This window comes from Podarcis erhardii (genome assembly GCF_964252035.2).
Source record: "Podarcis erhardii genome assembly, chromosome: 3".
Lineage (NCBI taxonomy): Eukaryota > Metazoa > Chordata > Lepidosauria > Squamata > Lacertidae > Podarcis > Podarcis erhardii.
The window spans coordinates 24,692,919-24,711,798 of record NC_138507.1 but is presented as its reverse complement, the minus strand read 5'-3'; the positions used below and the strand labels follow the sequence as shown (position 1 = coordinate 24,711,798).

Sequence of the window (18,880 nt, the reverse complement as noted above, 5' to 3'; positions counted from 1 at the left end):
CTTCATTTGTGAGTGCTCTCTTGTAGCTTTATTGAAGTCTTCATACTTGGTACAAACTTTGGCGATCAGTGTGCCCCATACTGCTCATAAATTGCAATGACGGCATATAAAACAGCAGAGAATTCTAGCCAGTGATAATATTTAGGAATATTTAGAAACCCTTGGACCCGTATTATCATGCCTGAATTGATTACTTTCTGTAGGAAATCCAACGATCACATTGAGAGCACATTTCCTAACATAAAGTCAATGAACGTATTTGTCAGAGTCACCCGTGGTCCCAGCTCACAAGAGACCAAAGTCCAGTCCGGCTTATGTACAAAAGCTTTTATTGAAGAACATTCTTAGCTTCGCATCCGAGCTCCGTGACTCTACTTCTGTTACGCTTAGACCGCTGAAGTCCCCTCTGAGTCAGTCCCGCCTCTACACCAGTTTAAGAGGCTTGTACTGGTCCACCTCTTCCTCTCTTTCCTTTTCCGCAGGGTCTTTCTGCCCCCCTGTGTTCTCTCCCTTCGGGACTCCCCAGAGGCTGAATCCTCTGGCGCCTCCTCCCCCCTCCTTCGGGCTTTGGGACCAGGCTCCTCCCCAGGACTCTCTTCACTTCCGCGCGCCTCCCATTTTGAACTTGGTGCGCGTACGTTGCTTCTGACCTTCCCTTCGACAGTTACACTGCTCTCGATACTACTTTCCTCCCCTTCCGGCAGGACGTCTTGCCCTGATCTCCTTCCCCTCTCTGCTTCCTGTTCTGCTCCTTCTGACACACTGGTCACTCCACCCCCTTCACTCCGTTCCGGCGGAGCAGCTGGTCCCGATCTCCAACTCCCACTGGGGGTTCCCCCTTCGTTTCCCTGCTCCTGACTGCTTCCCCCTCTAGCTCCCCTTGGCTTGACCAGAGGGGCTCCCTTTTGGGAGTCCTCCGATTCACTGGACGGACTCATGGACAATCTTGGGTCATTGTCGTCCTCTTCCTCGTCACCCTGGAATCCTTCCCCCTCGCTCTCTGTCTCCTCCCTCATCTGCGCCTCTCTCCCTGAACCCCTGACATCCATCCCCCCCCTCGAAGCCCCCCCTTCCCCCCTCCCGGCCATCGGAGGCAGGTCGTGGGAGCCGCAGCTCCTCGGAGGTAGATGCAGGATACAGTTCGTTTGCTTCAATGTCCTCTGCTAGCAGCTCGGTGTATGTGTGTTCGAATTCGGGTTCTTCACCCAAGGTGTTCTCGGCTCCCTCTTCCATTGCTACTTCGTCTGGTGCTGCCTGCCAAGGCCCTGCCAGCCATTTCTTGCGCCAGTCTTCCTCTGGTTGCTCGTCCCACCAATAAGAGGGTTCTGTGTCTACCCCCGAACACGATCCCCTGGGTGGACTAGAGTCTGGCGTTCTCTCCTCGGCGGAAGAAAAGCCCCTGAAAGTACTGTCTGAAAGTGTGGGCGTAAAGAGCCAGTCATCAAAGTACTCGGCTGGCATGGGTCTATGCGGGAAAAGTGCATGGAACTCGTCTTTCAGAAGAGGTTCGTCTAAAGCGTAGTTCGGCACCCAAATATTGGCACTGGCCGGGGTACCCTCTCTGGCTAGAAAGTATTCTACTCCCTCTACCCCCCATTTCGAGTCCAGGATCTCAGTGACCTCGTTGAGTGGTTCGGCCCTGGGCGCCCCCTCCCTCTCGGGTGACTTTGTGCGTGGGTGCGGTACTGTTTCAGACTCCTGAAACCTGTGCGGGGTCTTGTAGGGAGTGAGCACTGACCTATGAAAGACCGGGTGCACTCTGGAACCTTCGGGGAGGGCCAGTCGAAAAGCTACAGGGTTGATCCTAGCCTCCACCTGGTATGGCCCTAGCTGCCTGTGTCCCAGCTTCTTCTTAGCCAACGACCTGGCTGGCATCGCTTGGGCCGCTAACCATACCCAGTCCCCCACCTGGATGTCCTCTCCCACTCTCCTGTTTTTGTCTGCCTGCACCTTATATGCTTGTTTGGCTAGCTCCAAATGTCTCCGCAGCTCCTCGTGCACCTCTTGCAGTTCTGCTGCGAACTGGTCGGCCTCTTGCGTCACCCCCTCTCCCGGTGTTACGAACCCCGGGAAGGTTCTGGGATGACGACCATTGTTCGTGAAGAACGGCGTCACCCCCGTCGACGCGTGCTTCGTGTTGTTGTAGGCAAACTCTGCCATCGGCAGGTAGTCCACCCACGCCGCCGGGCGCTGATTGGCGTAACACCTCAGGTACTGCTGCATGATCGCGTTGACTCTCTCTGCTTGGCCGTTGGTCTGCGGATTCCTTGCCGACGTTAGGTTGATCTTGACGTGCAGGATACCTAGAAGCTTCCGCCAAAAAGTAGAAACAAATTGGCGCCCCCTGTCGGACAGGATGGATTGTGGCAGCCCATGCACCTTGAACACGTGATCGACGAAGAGTTTGGCGGTCTGTTCCGCCGTCGCCACCTTCGCGCAAGGAATGAAGTGCGCCATCTTGGTGAACAGGTCCACCACCACCAGCACCGCCGTCTTGCCTCTGGAGCTGGGCAGGTCAGTGACGAAGTCCAGCGCCACCCTCTCCCACGGTTGCTGTGGCGACTCCAGCGGTTCCAGTAACCCCGCTGGCTTCTGGTGCACTGGCTTGGACCTCTGACAAGTGTCACACCTGGCGACGTAATCCGCTATCTCTCCCCGCATCTGGGGCCACCAAAAGTCCCTGGCCACCAGTTCTATTGTCTTCTCCTTGCCGAAGTGGCCCGCACTGGGGGCGTCGTGCAACTGCTGCAGAACCCTTGCGCGGAGCTCTTCGCCCGGTACGTAGAGGACACCTTTGTGAGTTAACAGCCCGTCGCGTAATTGGAACTCATCGTCTCTCTGCGAACCCCTGCGCAGCGCCTCCATCTTGGATTGTGCAAATCGATCCACTTGCAACGCACGTCGCACCGCGTCCAGGTCGACTGCGATGGTAGCGCACGTCCACGCCTGCGGTGCGAAAATGTGCTTGGCTGCCACTGGCGCTGCTTCCTCGAGATATTGCGGTTTCCTGGAGAGCGCGTCGGCTATAACGTTGGAATCTCCCGGGATGTATTCTATCCTGAAGTCGAAATCCGCGAAGAATTCCGCCCAGCGCATGTGTCTTTGGCTCTGGAGCTTCGCCGTGCGCCAATACTCTAAGTTCTTGTGATCCGTACGGACCTGCACCGTGTGCTTGGCTCCTATGAGGAAGTGTCGCCACGCTTTGAAGGCAGCGTGAATGGCCAACAGCTCCCTGTCCCATATGGTGTAGTTTTGCTCCGCCTTGCTGAGCTTTCGGGAGTAAAAGGCACCGGGTCTCCAATTTCCTTGCGAATCTTCTTGCAGGAGCACGGCTCCCACCGCTCTGTCTGAGGCGTCGGTCTCTACTCGCATGGGTCTGCCCGGATTCACGTGCAGCAGCTGCTCCTCGGAAGCGAAGAGGCTTTTAAGCTTCCTAAAAGAGCGCTCCGCCTGTTCCGTCCAAGCGAACTTCTTCTTCTTGGAACTGAGAGTGTCCGTGATTGCTGCCGTCTCCTTTGCAAAACCCCTGATGAATTTGTGGTAGAAATTGGCGAACCCGACAAATCTCTGGACCTCCTTCTGATTGCGTGTGCTCTTCCAGTCCAACACCGCGCGGACCTTGACGCTGTCCATGGCCAGCCCCTTGTCAGACAGCTTGTAGCCGAGAAAATCCACCTCCGTCACATCAAACTGGCATTTCTCTAACTTGGCGTAGAGCCTGTGTTCTCGTAGTCTCTGCAAGACCTCCTTCACGTCTCTTTCATGAGCTTCCTGCGATTCCGAAAAGATCAGGATGTCGTCGAGGAAACACACACACTTCTTGTAGAGGAGCCCCGCCAGCACGTGATGCATAAAGGCTTGGAAGACGTGAGATCCATTTTGGAGACCAAACGGCATAACTCTGTATTCATACGTGCCCAGAGGCGTGAACATGGCCGTCTTCCACTCATCGCCCTCCCGGATACGGATGAGGTTATACGCTCCACGCAGATCCAACTTGGTGAAGATCTTCCCCTTCCGCACGGTCGCTAGGAGGTCATCAATCTTGGCCATGGGGAAGGCCTTGGGCTTGGTCATGGAATTGACGGCCCGGTAATCCACAATGAGTCTCTTCTGGGGCGTGTCCTTCTTCTTTACAAAAAACACAGGACTGCCCCCCACTGCTTTGGACTCCCGGATGAATCCACGCTTCAAATTATGCTCTATGAACTCCCTGAGTTCTTGCATCTCGTCCTCAGACATGGAATACAGCTTCGCAGTCGGCAGCTGCGCCCCCGGCAACAGGTCGATCGCGCAATCGTAAGGTCTGTGGGGCGGCAACTGGTCAGCTTCCTTCTCGCAGAAAACCTCCAGGAAACTCTCGTACTTGCGAGGAACTGCCTGCACCATGCCAAGTTGCAGCTGCTGCTCCGCCCCCTCCTCCTGGCTGGACTGGATGCAATGTTGAGCACAGTACGATGAGCAAAAGGTGATCTGCCGTTGGTACCACGCTATCGCAGGACTGTGCCTCTCCAGCCAACTCATGCCTAGTACTATAGGCGTGTCCGACAGGCGGGTGACATTGAAGCTAATGACTTCTCTATGATGTCCAATCCGCATCTCCATGGGAGGCGTCTGTTGCACAACTTGTCCTCCCAGCAATTTCCTGCCATCAACCGTGACTACGTTTAGAGGCGTTGTCGCGGGCAGAAGCGCTATGCGATGCTGCTTGATGAAATGCACCCCCACAAAGTCCGCGTTGCTCCCAGAATCGATCGTGATGGGGACTTCCAGGGTGGTTCCGTTCGGCAACTGGAGTGTTGCAGTGAGCTGCACCGTTGGCTTGGGTGGTAAAGGGTCTGTACGTTGCAAAGGCACTGGGGACTGCTCTACAGATTCGCCTGGCTGAGCCCCAGCAGCTCTGCTTCCAGCCAGGCACTGTCGTTTCCCTGAGGTTGCTCTTCTTGCATCACTTCTGCTGCCACTGTTGCTAAGGCTGCAGTGTGCTTCTGGGGCCTCTGGGGGCACTCTTTCGCCATGTGCTGTGCACTGTCACAGATGTAACATTTCCTGTTCCCTCTAGGAGGCTTCGCCTTTACTGCACCGGATGCTGGGACTCTGGCTGTTGCTTGAGCCTTAGCACCACCAATTTCCATCGGTTCCTCCCCCTGCCGCGCCAGAGGCGAGGGATGTGCCTGGCTGAAGTCTCTGGGGAGAAAAGGAGGCGTCCTTGCCGGTGCACGCGCCTGGCGTCCCTCCTCATTGTGCCAAGGACGTTCTTCGTGCCGTACCCCTATCGCAAGAGCCCTCTGCACGACGTCCTCCAGGGTCTGAGGTCTGTCTCCCCTGGCAAGTTCATCTTTTATGGGGCCGCTGAGACCCTCCCAGAACAAATCTCTCACTGGTTTGCAGTCCTTCTCCCAGCCTAATACAGTCAGTAACGCGAAAAATCGTGAATGATACTGACGCACAGTGGCTCTGCCTTGCCGCAGCCCGTGCATTTCCCTGCGCGCAAGATCAAGATCCACGGTTGACTGGAAACAAGCATCCATCGCTTTAATAAATTCATCAGAATCGCGGCGGGCAGGGCCGTCTTCGCGCCACAAATTGCGCAACCAAGCTCTTGCCTCCCCATGCAAATGAGACACGATAAACCCCACTTTCTCCTCTTCATCTTTAAAGTCATTACGAAGCAAATGCAGTGCATACAAGACGTCTGCTCTGAAACTTGGGTAGTGCTTCAGGTTCCCATCGAAGTGGGTGACTAGACTGCCCCCCCGCCTTCCAAGTCCAATTCCCTCCGATCTGGACCCTGGGAACCCTTCCCTGGCTGCACGCTCCCACCTTGTTTGCAGGTCCTGGCAGCGCTTCTCCGCTTCATCACTCTTCTTCTGAGATGCAATGACTGCAGCGGTGAGTTCTGTAACTGCGTTTCGCAGCGTCGTCAGCTGCTCCTCCGCACTCATGGCCGCTACCGTTCGTGAGCTTTGCAAAAAAAAAATTTGCGTTCTTTGAGAGGGGACTTACTGTCAGAGTCACCCGTGGTCCCAGCTCACAAGAGACCAAAGTCCAGTCCGGCTTATGTACAAAAGCTTTTATTGAAGAACATTCTTAGCTTCGCATCCGAGCTCCGTGACTCTACGTCTGTTACGCTTAGACCGCTGAAGTCCCCTCTGAGTCAGTCCCGCCTCTACACCAGTTTAAGAGGCTTGTACTGGTCCACCTCTTCCTCTCTTTCCTTTTCCGCAGGGTCTTTCTGCCCCCCTGTGTTCTCTCCCTTCGGGACTCCCCAGAGGCTGAATCCTCTGGCGCCTCCTCCCCCCTCCTTCGGGCTTTGGGACCAGGCTCCTCCCCAGGACTCTCTTCACTTCCGCGCGCCTCCCATTTTGAACTTGGTGCGCGTACGTTGCTTCTGACCTTCCCTTCGACAGTTACACTGCTCTCGATACTACTTTCCTCCCCTTCCGGCAGGACGTCTTGCCCTGATCTCCTTCCCCTCTCTGCTTCCTGTTCTGCTCCTTCTGACACACTGGTCACTCCACCCCCTTCACTCTGTTCCGGCGGAGCAGCCGGTCCCGATCTCCAACTCCCACTGGGGGTTCCCCCTTCGTTTCCCTGCTCCTGACTGCTTCCCCCTCTAGCTCCCCTTGGCTTGACCAGAGGGGCTCCCTTTTGGGAGTCCTCCGATTCACTGGACGGACTCATGGACAATCTTGGGTCATTGTCGTCCTCTTCCTCGTCACCCTGGAATCCTTCCCCCTCGCTCTCTGTCTCCTCCCTCATCTGCGCCTCTCTCCCTGAACCCCTGACAGTATTTTTAAAGTAATGATCACTCAATAATAATCAGACAGATAGTGATTGTCTTGAACCTTTCCAAATATAAGACATTTTATACCAGGCAGAAATCTCTGGGTTCAATGTACCGGTACATGCATATTGCATATGACATGAAGGGTTAAAAAAACACACTATAGAATACAACTGATGTTCAGCCCTAAGTTTGCATGTGTTTTGAAGTGGTTTGTAACTATTATGATGCAGGCATTGATTCTGTCATGAGTTTCGCATGCTGGACATCAAGCACTATAATGTCATACAAAGTCCTTTGTGTGTTAAACTGTATATATATAAAGATTTAATATCTGAGGACTTCCGGCGGAAGCAAGCTCGTAGCAGGAGGGGATTTGCCGTGAGGGGAAAATCCCGAGCTATTTCGGGGGAGAGAAGGGGTGCCTAAGGGCGCAGAGGCTCCCCAAACTACCTCTGGAGGGTGTCCAGAAGGCGAGGATCCCAGCAAGACCAACAGCGGCTCGCCCGGCCGTCAGGTAACTTCAAAAAGAAGCGAAGAGTACGGCGGAGCTGAGCAGCAGGTCACGGGAAGCCATTTCCTACCCCCCGAGTAGCGAAGCCCCGACCCTGCCGAGAGAAGCGCACCGCTTTCCAACAAAAGAATCTTCGGATTAAATTAAGAATACGAACAATTTAAGAATAAGAAAATCCGGGGGGAGAAACAAGAGAACTGAGGAGTTCAGTCTTTGCCCGGAATCAGCATGGACGCAAGGTAATTCACGGAGCGGAGTAAAAGGAGAGAAAATGCCCTAGCGATGTTTCTTTGTTTCCCTGAAGGACTCTAACTTATAATTTACAAAATAACCAAAGGGAAGGACACTCAATATCAATATTAGTATCAAGAGACTGTTTGACTTAAACAGGGGACAGAAAGTATAATTTATAAACGGGAAACACTCAATGAACTGAGGGAGGTAAAGAAAGGAAATTCCCTCTCTAGGCAATTAATGTGCAAAGAGCAAAGAACAAAGCCAATGAAAGCGGAAGAGAAGGCTCCGACGCCATTATAGAAACTGAAGCGTGGTGACTAACAGCTCCTAATAATTAATGTACTCTGATAGCCTGTACTAAAGTAAATTATCCCTACTCACCAGCATATGAGGGATTTCTCTGAAATGGGGCTTCAGTGATGTTTGACGGAGACAGTGTGGAAACTTGGATACTCCCGTCGGAAACCCCCCCCCCCTCTTTTACAAACTTTACAAAACCTGTTATTGGATCAGACGACATCTAGTGGAGTGAATACAACACTGCAACTGGTCTCACCTTTTGTTCCTCTTTCCTTCCCCTTTACAGACCTTGTCTATTTGTGTGACTTTTGAGGCTATGGTGACCCACCTGCACCCTCATATGATGTTCAACTAACAGGATCACACCTAATATTTAATAGACAGACCTCACTTTGATACTAGTGTTTTTTATGACTACTTTAAGTCTTTTTTTTTCTCCCTTTTGGATTGGGAGGAGGAAGAAGACTGGACTAATACCGGGAATAGCCTAAATAGAGGCAAGAAGAGGTGCAAGAAGGCTGTTGACCTACTGGAAATACTAGTGGACTATATTGGTTATAGTGTTATTATTTGGGGTCGGTGTAAATTTAGGGTGTGTGTTTCCTGTCAGGATATTGGATAGTGTGCAGTGTGTGGATTTTGTAATTGTACCCTGGTGAGAATGTCGAGCGCAGCAAAGAGGGGGGAGGGGGGGACGCCTTCTGAAAGAAAGGGATCGAAGCAAGAACAAGATTTCAAAGCAGACATACTAAGAATGTTTGCGGAAATCAAACAAAGTGAAAAAAATTTAGAAGTAAAACTAGAACAAGTAGACAATAAGATAGGGAAATTGGATAAAAAGTTGGACGAAACAGTTAATGAATTAAAAGGTCAAATAAAAGAAGTATTTAGGAGAACTCAGGCAACAGAAGAGGGGTTGAAAAGGACGAGAATAGAATTGAGGGAGGTAAGACGTGAGGAGGAGAGGACCAAAGTAGAGCTATCAGAACTAAGTAAAGCGCAAGAAGACTTGAAAGACATAATTGCCATGAATGAATTAAGATTAAGGGAGACTAACTTAAGACTTAGAGCAGTGCCAGAAAGACAAGGAGAAAACATTAAAGAGAATTTGATTGTAGAATTAGCCCAATGGATGGAAATATCAATAGAAGAGATGGCAAAATCAGTCCAAACGGCATTCAGACTAAAAATAAAAACAACCAGAGCTAAAAAATTTGTAGGAGATTGCCTGATTATATTCAAAGAAAAGGAAATGAGAAATATGATTTTGCAAAGAAATAGAGAAAAAAGACTGTGCATTGATGGGAATTATATAATAATTTTCAAAGATTTACCAATTAGAATTCTGAAACGTAGAGAGCCGTATAAAGCATTGGCACAGATGTTGAAGAAAAATAATATAGAATTTAAATGGGAGTATCCGGAGGGCATCTCATTCATGTATAGAAACAAGAGGCATAGATTAGTTAAACCAGAAGAAACTAGCAAATTCCTAAGAAAATATAAAGAACTGAGACTAGAAAAAGAGGAAGACAAAATAGGAGAGGCAGCAGGGGGTGCTGAGGAAGAGATAGAGGAGGTAGCAGAAGGGTCAAGAAGTGAAGAAGAAGAACAGGAGGAAGAAGAATTAGCTGAAACATAAGAAAAGAAGTAATATAGGTAGGTTCAATCACCACGGCATTAAAGATTTGGAGTTGGAACATTAATGGGATAAACGAGAGGAAAAAAAGGAACAAAATCCAACAAATTTTGAAAAAAGAAAGTCTAGACATTATTTGTTTACAGGAGACCCATATAGCAAGAAGACATAAAAGAATTCTGATAAATAAAACACTGGGAAATGAGTTCATATCATCTGACAGAGTCAAAAAAAGAGGTGTGGTTATTTATGTTAAAAAACAAATTGAGGCCCAGCAAATCTTTAAAGATGAAAACGGAAGGATAATGATGGTACAAATTAAATGGCAGGGACAAAACTTAATTATAGTAGGACTATACGCTCCAAACGATAATAAATCTGAGTTTTATAAAACCGTGGAAGAAAAGCTAGCGGAATATGTAGATCAAAAAATGATTATACTCGGGGATATGAATGGGGTGGTCTCACTAGAAATGGACAGACTCAGAGATGGGGGGGGTAAGGAAGGGAAGCTGCCCAGAACCTTTTTCTCATTGGTTAAAAACTGTAATCTAATAGATGCCTGGAGACTTAGACATCCGCTGGAAAAGCAATTTACGTACCACTCTGAGCCTAACCAATCACTGTCCCGAATAGATCAGATCTGGGTCTCGAACGAATTAACACCAAGAATTATACGAGTAGAGATTCAGGCCAAAACAATATCTGATCACAACTCAATAAAGATGGAACTGAAAGGTCTGGAAGAAGGTACTTTTAGATGGAGATTGAAGGATTATCTCTTAGATGACCAAGATATAGTTGAAAAAGCGCAGAAAAGGATGAAAGAATTCTTTAAGGACAATATGAATAAAGGCACCAAAACTAAGGTGGTGTGGGACACGGGTAAGGCAGTGATGCGGGGCTTTTTTATTCAGCAGAATGCCATTAAAAATAAAGGAAGAGATAAAGGGAAAAAGGATATTCTGAGACAGATAACGGACCTGGAGGGGAAATTAGTTAAAAAACCTAACAATAAGAGAATAAAAGAAAACATTAAAGTACTGCAAGCCCAGTACGCAACAATAATAAATAGGGAAGTAGAATGGAACATAAAAAAACTAAGACAAAGAACGTTTGAGTTTGCGAATAAGTCAGGGAAGCTTTTGGCATGGCAAACCAAGAAAAGAAAGGAACAAAGCACAATAAATAAAATTGTAGCGAACGGAGAAGAAATAACTAACCCCAAGGAAATAAGGAAAGGTTTTCTGGATTATTATAGAGGATTATACAAAAATAGAGAGAGATTTAACCAGAGAAAAATAGAAAGATTCTTGAAAGATAAACAGGTTCAGAAGATTCCAATAGAGAAAAAAGAGCAATTAAACACCCCAATAGAGACAGAAGAAATAAAATCAGCAATTAAAGATTTAAAAAGAGGGAAAGCTCCGGGCCCAGATGGCTTCACGGCAAGTTACTATAAAGAAATGGAAAATACTGTACTGGCACCACTGAGAGAAGTAATGAATAATATTTTGAAAGAAAAAGAAATACCAGATACTTGGAAGGATGCCTTCATTACTTTAATCCCAAAACAAGACTCAGATCTGTCGCAAGTTAAGAACTACAGGCCGATCTCGCTGTTAAATGTCGATTATAAAATTTTCGCAGGAATATTGGCAAGTAGAGTTAAAAACATATGGCTAGAATATATCCATGGAGACCAGGCGGGCTTTCTGCCTGGCAGGCAAATGAGAGATAATATTAGAAATATAATAAATTCCATAGAATACTTGTCTGCCAGGTATGATAAGCAAGCCATAATGATGTTCGTGGATGCAGAGAAAGCATTCGATAATATAGTTTGGGACTTTTTACTAAAACAGTTAGAATATATGGAGGTTGGTACGAACTTCTTCAACGGAATAAAGGCAATCTATACGGAGCAAAAGGCCAAATTAATTATAAACAATGTGGTGTCAGAAGAAATAACGGTAGAAAAGGGTACAAGACAAGGCTGCCCACTCTCCCCGTTGCTATTTATAATAGTACTGGAAGTACTCCTGAACTCAATAAGACAAAATAAGAAAATAAAAGGGATTAGAATCGGTGAAAATGAATATAAAGTTAAAGCATTCGCAGACGATTTAGTAATAACAACAGAAGACCCGCTGAACTCAATAAAAGAGATACTGGAAGAACTGGAACAATTTGGTAAGGTGGCTGGTTTTAAGTTAAACAAAAGGAAGACTAAAATAATGGTGAAGAATTTAGATTCGAAGGCAATCGAGGAATTACAACAACAAACAGAAATAGAAGTGGCCAAAAAGGTAAAATATCTAGGGATATGGATAACCCCGAAAAATATAGACCTATTTAAGAATAACTATGAGCAGGTATGGAAAGAGATAAAAAAGGACTTGGAGAGGTGGGGGAAGCTGAGATTGTCATTCTGGGGTAGGATAGCCTTAATTAAGATGAACGTTCTCCCGAGAATGTTATTTCTGTTCCAGAACTTACCGATAATCAAGGGCACTAAGATATTCAAAGAGTGGCAAAGAGGAATCTCAAAATATGTCTGGCAGGGCAAAAAACCAAGGATTAAGTTTAAATTGTTAACAGAAGCTAAAGAAAGAGGGGGATTCGCCCTGCCAGATCTGAAGTTATACTATGAGGCAGCGTGCCTCTGCTGGGTGAAAACATGGATAAAATTGGAAAATAAGGAACTATTAGACCTGGAGGGGTTCGACAATAGAGCAGGATGGCACGCGTACTTATGGCAGGGGAAGAGGAAGCACAAGGGTTTCGCAACACATATTTTTAAAGGCCCTCTATTGGAAGTTTGGGAGAGGAATAGACTTTTATTAGAACCTAAAGTACCACACTGGCTATCCCCATTGGAAGTTATGAGCGTGAAAAAAGTAAACATGAGAGGTGACTGGATAACTTATGAACAATTGTTAACAAAAGTAGGGGGGACATGGAAATTGAAACCATATGACCAGGTTAAAGGAAAAGTCTATGATTGGTTACACTATTTCCAAATAAACGAAATGTTTAGACAAGACGTTAAAGAGAGAGGATACGCGGATAAAGAATCTAAATTCCAGACTGAAATAATAAACAATGATTACAAAATTCTTTCTAAAACGTATAATATGCTATTAGAGTATAACCTGATAGATGAGGAAGTGAAGTCTGTGATGATTCATTGGGCAAGGGACATCGGCCATAATATATATTATGAAGAATGGGAGAAACTCTGGAAAAAAAACCTTAAATTTACAGCTTGCATAACGTTAAAAGAGAACCTCATGAAGATGTTTTACCGTTGGTATATAACACCTGCAAAATTAGCAAAAATATATAAAACTTGTAATAAATGCTGGAAATGCAGGGAAAAAGAGGGATCCTTCTTCCATATGTGGTGGGACTGCAGAAAGGTCAAAGGCTTTTGGGAAAGTGTATATAATGAAATGAAAAGTATATTAAGATATAACTTTGGGAAAAAGCCGGAGGCTTTTCTGTTAGGCCTAGCAGGAAGTGATATAAAGAACAATGACAGTAAATTCTTCCAATATGCAACAACGGCTGCAAGGGTCTTATTGGCTCAAAATTGGAAACAACAGAACATACCGACGCTTGAGGAATGGAGAGCAAAACTACTAGAATACGCGGAGATGGACAGATTGACGGGGAAAATTAGATATTTAAAAGACCAAAGGTTCATTGAGGACTGGGGGAAATTTGTGGAATATCTGGAAAATGTAAGTGAAGGTCAGATAACGCTAGTTGGGTTTAAAAAAGCTCTGTGAAAAGGTTGGAATATTGTCTAAAGAGAAAAAGAAGGAAAGAGAAAATAATGTCAATATAAGCTAGGATTTGTGTGAATTTGTTAAATTAGGGTATGGATGATTTCAGGGGAAGCTGAAGGAAGTCTTATAGAAAGAAATCTGTGACAACAAGGTGTAAACTGTTTTATTTTCTTGTTTGTTATGATTTAAAAACAATAAAAATTATGCGAGAAAAAAAAAAAAAATAATATCTGGAACAGGAAATGGCTTTTTAAAGAAATTATAGATATCAACACTTGTTACAAGTAGGTAATTAGAGTAATTATTCCCAGTTAGCAGATGCAAACTCTTCAGATGGGAATTTTAGGCACCAATAACTATTTACACAAGCTAAAAGGCACTTTGATGATTTTCAGTGCAAGTAGACAGATTTTTGCTGCTGATCTGGAAGAGAGAGAGAGAGATGTGTTATAATAGCCCTTTGAAGTATATTGCATTATACTTCAAAGAGTATAATAAGAGTATAGTAAGAGAAGAATTGCCATACTGAAGAGGCTGAATTCTTAAGTAACATTTCAGATATAAAAATGACCATGATCTAACTGTGGGACAAGCATATGAATTTAATTTCTGTAGGTGTGTTGACATATGTTTGTAGCATGTTTCTAATGTGTGTCCCTGGTGGGAGCATCATACAGAAAGCCAAATAGGAAAGACAGCATATGGATGATTCATGTAAAGGTCTATTCATACTATATTAATACAGTGGGACCTCGGGTTAAGAACAGAATTCGTTCTGGAAGTCCATTCTTAAACTGAAACTGTTCTTAACCTGAGGTACTATTTTAGCTAATGGGGTCTCCTGCTGCCGCCGCGCCGCCGCGTGATTTCTGTTCTCATCCTGAAGCAAAGCTCTTAACCCGAAGTACTATTTCTGAGTTAGCAGAGTCTGTAACCTGAAGCATCTGTAACCTGAGGTACCACTGTATAGAAAATGCAAACTTTATTGCAGATGTGGCTAACATGGTTCCCTCTAAATATTTTGGACTCCAATTCCCATCATCCCTGATCATTGGCCACACTAGCCGGGCTGATGGGAATTGTAATCTCCAATGTCCAGAGGGCAACCCCTGCTTTATCAGGTGCCCAAAGCAAGCAAACCTGCTCCCTTGCATTAGGACACAATTCATGCCAATTAAAAGCAGCGGAAGCGGGTTCCCATAAAGCATGTACAGTATCAAGCAATATACAGGCAGCTCCTCATTTATATGAGGATTAGGTTCTGGGCCTCCACATGTGTAACTAAAACTGTGTATATTGGGAGCACCCTGGAGAGTCCTCCTGGCTCACGAGGTGACCTTCCCCAGAGCCCAGAGTGGCCTTCCTTCTGGGTATTGTCGGCCAGAAGGTGTTAAAGAAGGATCGAACATTTTTCATGTATGCAACAACGGCAGCAAGGATTCTCATCGCAAAAAATTGGAAAACTCAAGATTTACCCACACTGGAAGAGTGGCAGATGCAGCTGATGGACTATATGCAACTGGCCGAGATGACTGGCAGAATCCGAGATCTGGGAGAAGAAAAGATGGAGGAAGACTGGGAGAAATTCAAGATGTATCTACAAAAACATTGTAATTTGTTTGAATGTTAAGAAGGATGCTAGATTATAAAAAACTGGCCACCACTAAACTAGATTTAAATTTGATGATAAGTGAGACTAAAGAAAATATAAAAATTTTATTGGAAAAAGTGTTAAATCATATTGGAATGTGTGGACATGAGATTGTAAACAAGTTGATAATTTGTTTGGAAAAATTTTTTTTAATGATGTAAATGGGAGAGGGGGACGTGAGGGAGTCCAAAGAAGTGAAGAATTTGTTGTTATAAAAGTAAGATTGTTTTATGTGTGCATTTATATTTTAAAAAAAAACCTTAATAAATATTTATAAAAAAAAAAAAAACAGAGTGGACATCTGGTGCTGAAGAAGGCAGGGAGTGTCTCCCTCCTGCTGTGACCAGCTCCCCTCCCCGCTGTTCTCCCAGAACACAGAGAGAAATGAAAATGGCAGAACAAAGAGAAACAAGACGAAGGAGTCTTAGGCTGCTGGGGAAGGAACCTTAGAGACGGGTGGGGAGACAGGGACCTTTGGTCCTCACAACTGGCTCACTGGGGCAAGACCTACTGGCAAGAGTTGTTGTGATCACTAGGCCTGTGCTGTATGAGCTTCTTTGAATAAAGTGTTAACTGGGTGTTTTATTGCGGACTTGCCCCTGACTCCGGCCCCTGACAGGAAGCTGTTCCACAGCAAGCAAGTTGAGATGACATGGATTTGCACAAAGGCCATTTTGATAAAGGCCATACAAATTACCTGCGTTCTAGAGAGGGATACTTGTAGATTAGCCGAGCGCAGTAGAATACTTGACTAAAGTAGCTCTTCCTAACACAAATCATGCCTGTTGTTCTTTTCCAAATTCAGTTCAACACTTCTGTTCACTTAAAGTAAAAGAGACTTAAAACTTCCTTGCTGCACTTGTGAAAATGTTTGCAGTCCTATATCAGCCTAGATATTCTCTATTGCCTGCCAGCTGAGAAACAGCATAGATGCAAGTGCTGTTCTAACTGCTTTATAAATCAGAGATTAATTAAGTGTGGATGTGATTATGAGTGAATCTGAGTGTATATGTGTTACATTAAGTGTGGGTGAGTGGTAACTCCCACCTCCCTGTGGCCAACAGCCACCTATGCAGCCCTCAGGCACAAAATAGTTGCTTGCCCCTGATTAGGGTCAAATAATAAAAACCTAGGATGATATAGAACCATTTATGTAAAGAATCATTTATGTATATCTACAATGAGCACTGGACGTGTGCAAATGCAGGTCTAGATGCAGCACAGTGCCATTTCCGATCTTGCCTGGACATTAGTTCATTCTGAATTATGTGACAGTCCTTTGAATTATATGACCACCATGTAATTAGACAGTCATAACTGCTCGATAGCTAGCAAAGTTCATCATCACTCTCATGTTCTCTTCAGTACTGAGTTGACATCCACTGATTCCAAATATAATGCAAGGGAATTAATTGAGATTCTACTAATCAGGCAGGTATTTCAAAAATGACACATAAAAGTGTTAAACTCTCTATGGGGTAGTTTTAGAATTGGTACTTTTTTTGCAGCAAAATAGATTCCTAGGCAGCATGAATATATCTTCCCTTATTAAGAAAAGTCATTATTCATGGTGTCCTAGCCTTTTGGGAGAAGATTTCAGACCACCAGCAACTCTGTTTCAAGATGCTAACTTATTTTCTGTATTTATATAACTACCCATAACACAAAACCTATCCTCAATTAACATTAAGTGACTTGGTTCCAGTGCTCTCCGTGTACAAGTGAGACAGACATGCACTTTTTTGCCTAGTAACTGCAACCATTGATCAGGGTCAGGGCTTTTACCCAGAATGGATAAGGTATCAGTCAGGTTCTGTAGTTCCTTTTAGCTCAAGGAGGGCTTCACGTGTGACACCTTCAAGGTATCCAGAAACATCAGTATGCACCTGGATGCATATCTTATTGAAAGTAATACAAGGCTGGGAGGTACTATCAGAGGTGGAGCTAGCTGCTCCGGTACCCAGGGGCAGGGGCATAGGACTGGGGCAAGCATCCCATGGGGGCGGAGCGAGCCACCGGGGGCATGGAGCGAGCCGCCCATGGCAGGCTACTTTCTGGGTGGGGGTGGCAGCCGCACCGCTTTGCCAGCAGCCTTACTACCTTCCCACTTCCTTTTTACAGCTCGGGGGAGGCTTCCCCCGAGAGAGCCAGTGTGGTGTAGTGGTTAAGAGCAGTGGACTCGTAATCTGGTGAACCAGGTTCACATCCCTGCTGCTCCACCTGCAGCTGCTGGGTGACCTTGGGCTAGTCACACTTCTCTGCAGTCTCTCAGCCCCACTCACCTCACAGAGTGTTTGTTGTGGGGGAGGAAGGGAAAGGAGAATGTTAGCCGCTTTGAGACTCCTGAAGGGGAGTGAAAGGCGGGATATCAAATCCAAACTCTTCTTCTTCTTCTTCTTCCCCCCCAGGAGCAGGGGACAACGGCGCGTCACCTGCCCACAACTCCCAAGCCTCCCCCGAGCCGTCAAAATGAAGGGGGAAGGGGAGGAAGGCCGCTGACAAGGTGGTGCAGCTCTGCCCCTTCCCCCAACAGCTCAGGGTAGGCTTGGGAGTCGCAGGTGGGTGGTGCACCGAATGCCACTCCCTTCAGTGATGACACCCTGGGCGAACCACCCCCTTCCTCCACCCTGGGTACTATTTACTCTTGGGTGTGTATCTGTTTCATGTGCACAGTCCAAGAAGTGCTACAAGCATGGAAGACTGCTTCTGTTCCAGTGTATCTCCTTAGTTGGTTCAGGGCAAAGAAGAAAGGGATGGAGAGAAGAAGGTTTAAGGGACGAGAAACAAACCCTTCTTTGCCCCACCCTTCATCTGAATTTATTCCAAACAAAACTCTAGGGGGGGAGCTAAGGTGTAAGCAAACTGTATTTCTTTCCTACGATTCCATTAATGTTATTCCATATTTCAGAAAGTGAAAATTTGGACTGAAAAGTTGTTGAGCTTTTTTACCCACGGAAATCACCACTTCTGATATGAGTTGTCCAGATTTTCCCGGACATTAAAGGGACTCCCACCTGAACACAATTCCCAATGGCCAAATCCTGGACATGTCCGGGATAATCCGGACATATGGCAACCCTATTTATCAAAAACTTGGTCACTGATTAATTGACAATCGCACACCACTGCAATTCATTCACCAAGGCATCATGAAGTGTAGTTCCCAGATGTTTGAGCCTTCACTCTAGTTTCTGACTTTTTATACATTACAGACATATCAGAATGCAGGTTTCCTGGGTCTTTGCGTTCATTGGTTTCTCTGAAAGCTGCTAAAAGGCAAATCAAGATTTCCATTTACCAAATAAAAACTTAGCATGGTTGACAATGTACAGAGCAAGTTGTCGCAGCAAATTGATGTGACGAGGAGAACTTTATGACACATCTGCATCTTTTGTGACACTGGGTGGTAGAGTCTCCCCATTCTGTGCCACTACGGCATAGGATGCCACTTGTTAAATACTTCTTGTCTGCATTCACCTCACGTCAAATGCAACAGAATGGTAACGGCTTCATACCTTAACGGCCCGATTAAACTGTCTCTTTTATGTAATGACAAATGCTTATTCCTTCTTCATCATAAATGTTTGTTCTTAAAAGGGTTCCATGGCAAGATGAGATTTATTTCTCTTTTGTGCTTGTTGTAATATACTGTACCAGGTGCCTCAAGATGAATGGGGAGGGTACCCTGCTGGTGGTAAAGATGAGGAGATTCCCTGCAGAAGGATGAGAAGTGGAAGTTATATTAAAGCCATGGGAGATGAGGAGAGTGGAGATTCCGACACTAGCCCCAAAACATCACCAAAGGTAGCAGTCCATCCGGAGTCATTGTTAAAATCTATCGGACAAAGAGCTCTTGGAGACCACCAAAAGTAAGCCTCTCAAACTTTTTCCTATGTTTCATTAATGTGAGTTTCATTGACTCAAACTACATTTCCTTCTGCAGTTTCTTCATATTCTG

General features: G+C 45.9%; 1 protein-coding gene across 10 annotated transcripts in view; it reads left to right on the top strand.

Annotated features, from left to right (window-relative positions):
- Positions 1–18,880, top strand: part of DLGAP2 (DLG associated protein 2) — a 412,887-nt gene that overhangs the window by 321,834 nt on the left and 72,173 nt on the right. For all 10 annotated transcript variants that reach the window (XM_081856886.1, XM_081856887.1, XM_081856883.1 and 7 more), the window contains one exon: positions 18,580–18,791. In XM_081856886.1, coding sequence (XP_081713012.1) covers positions 18,580–18,791 — 212 coding nt within the window. The remainder of the gene's footprint in view (positions 1–18,579; positions 18,792–18,880) is intronic.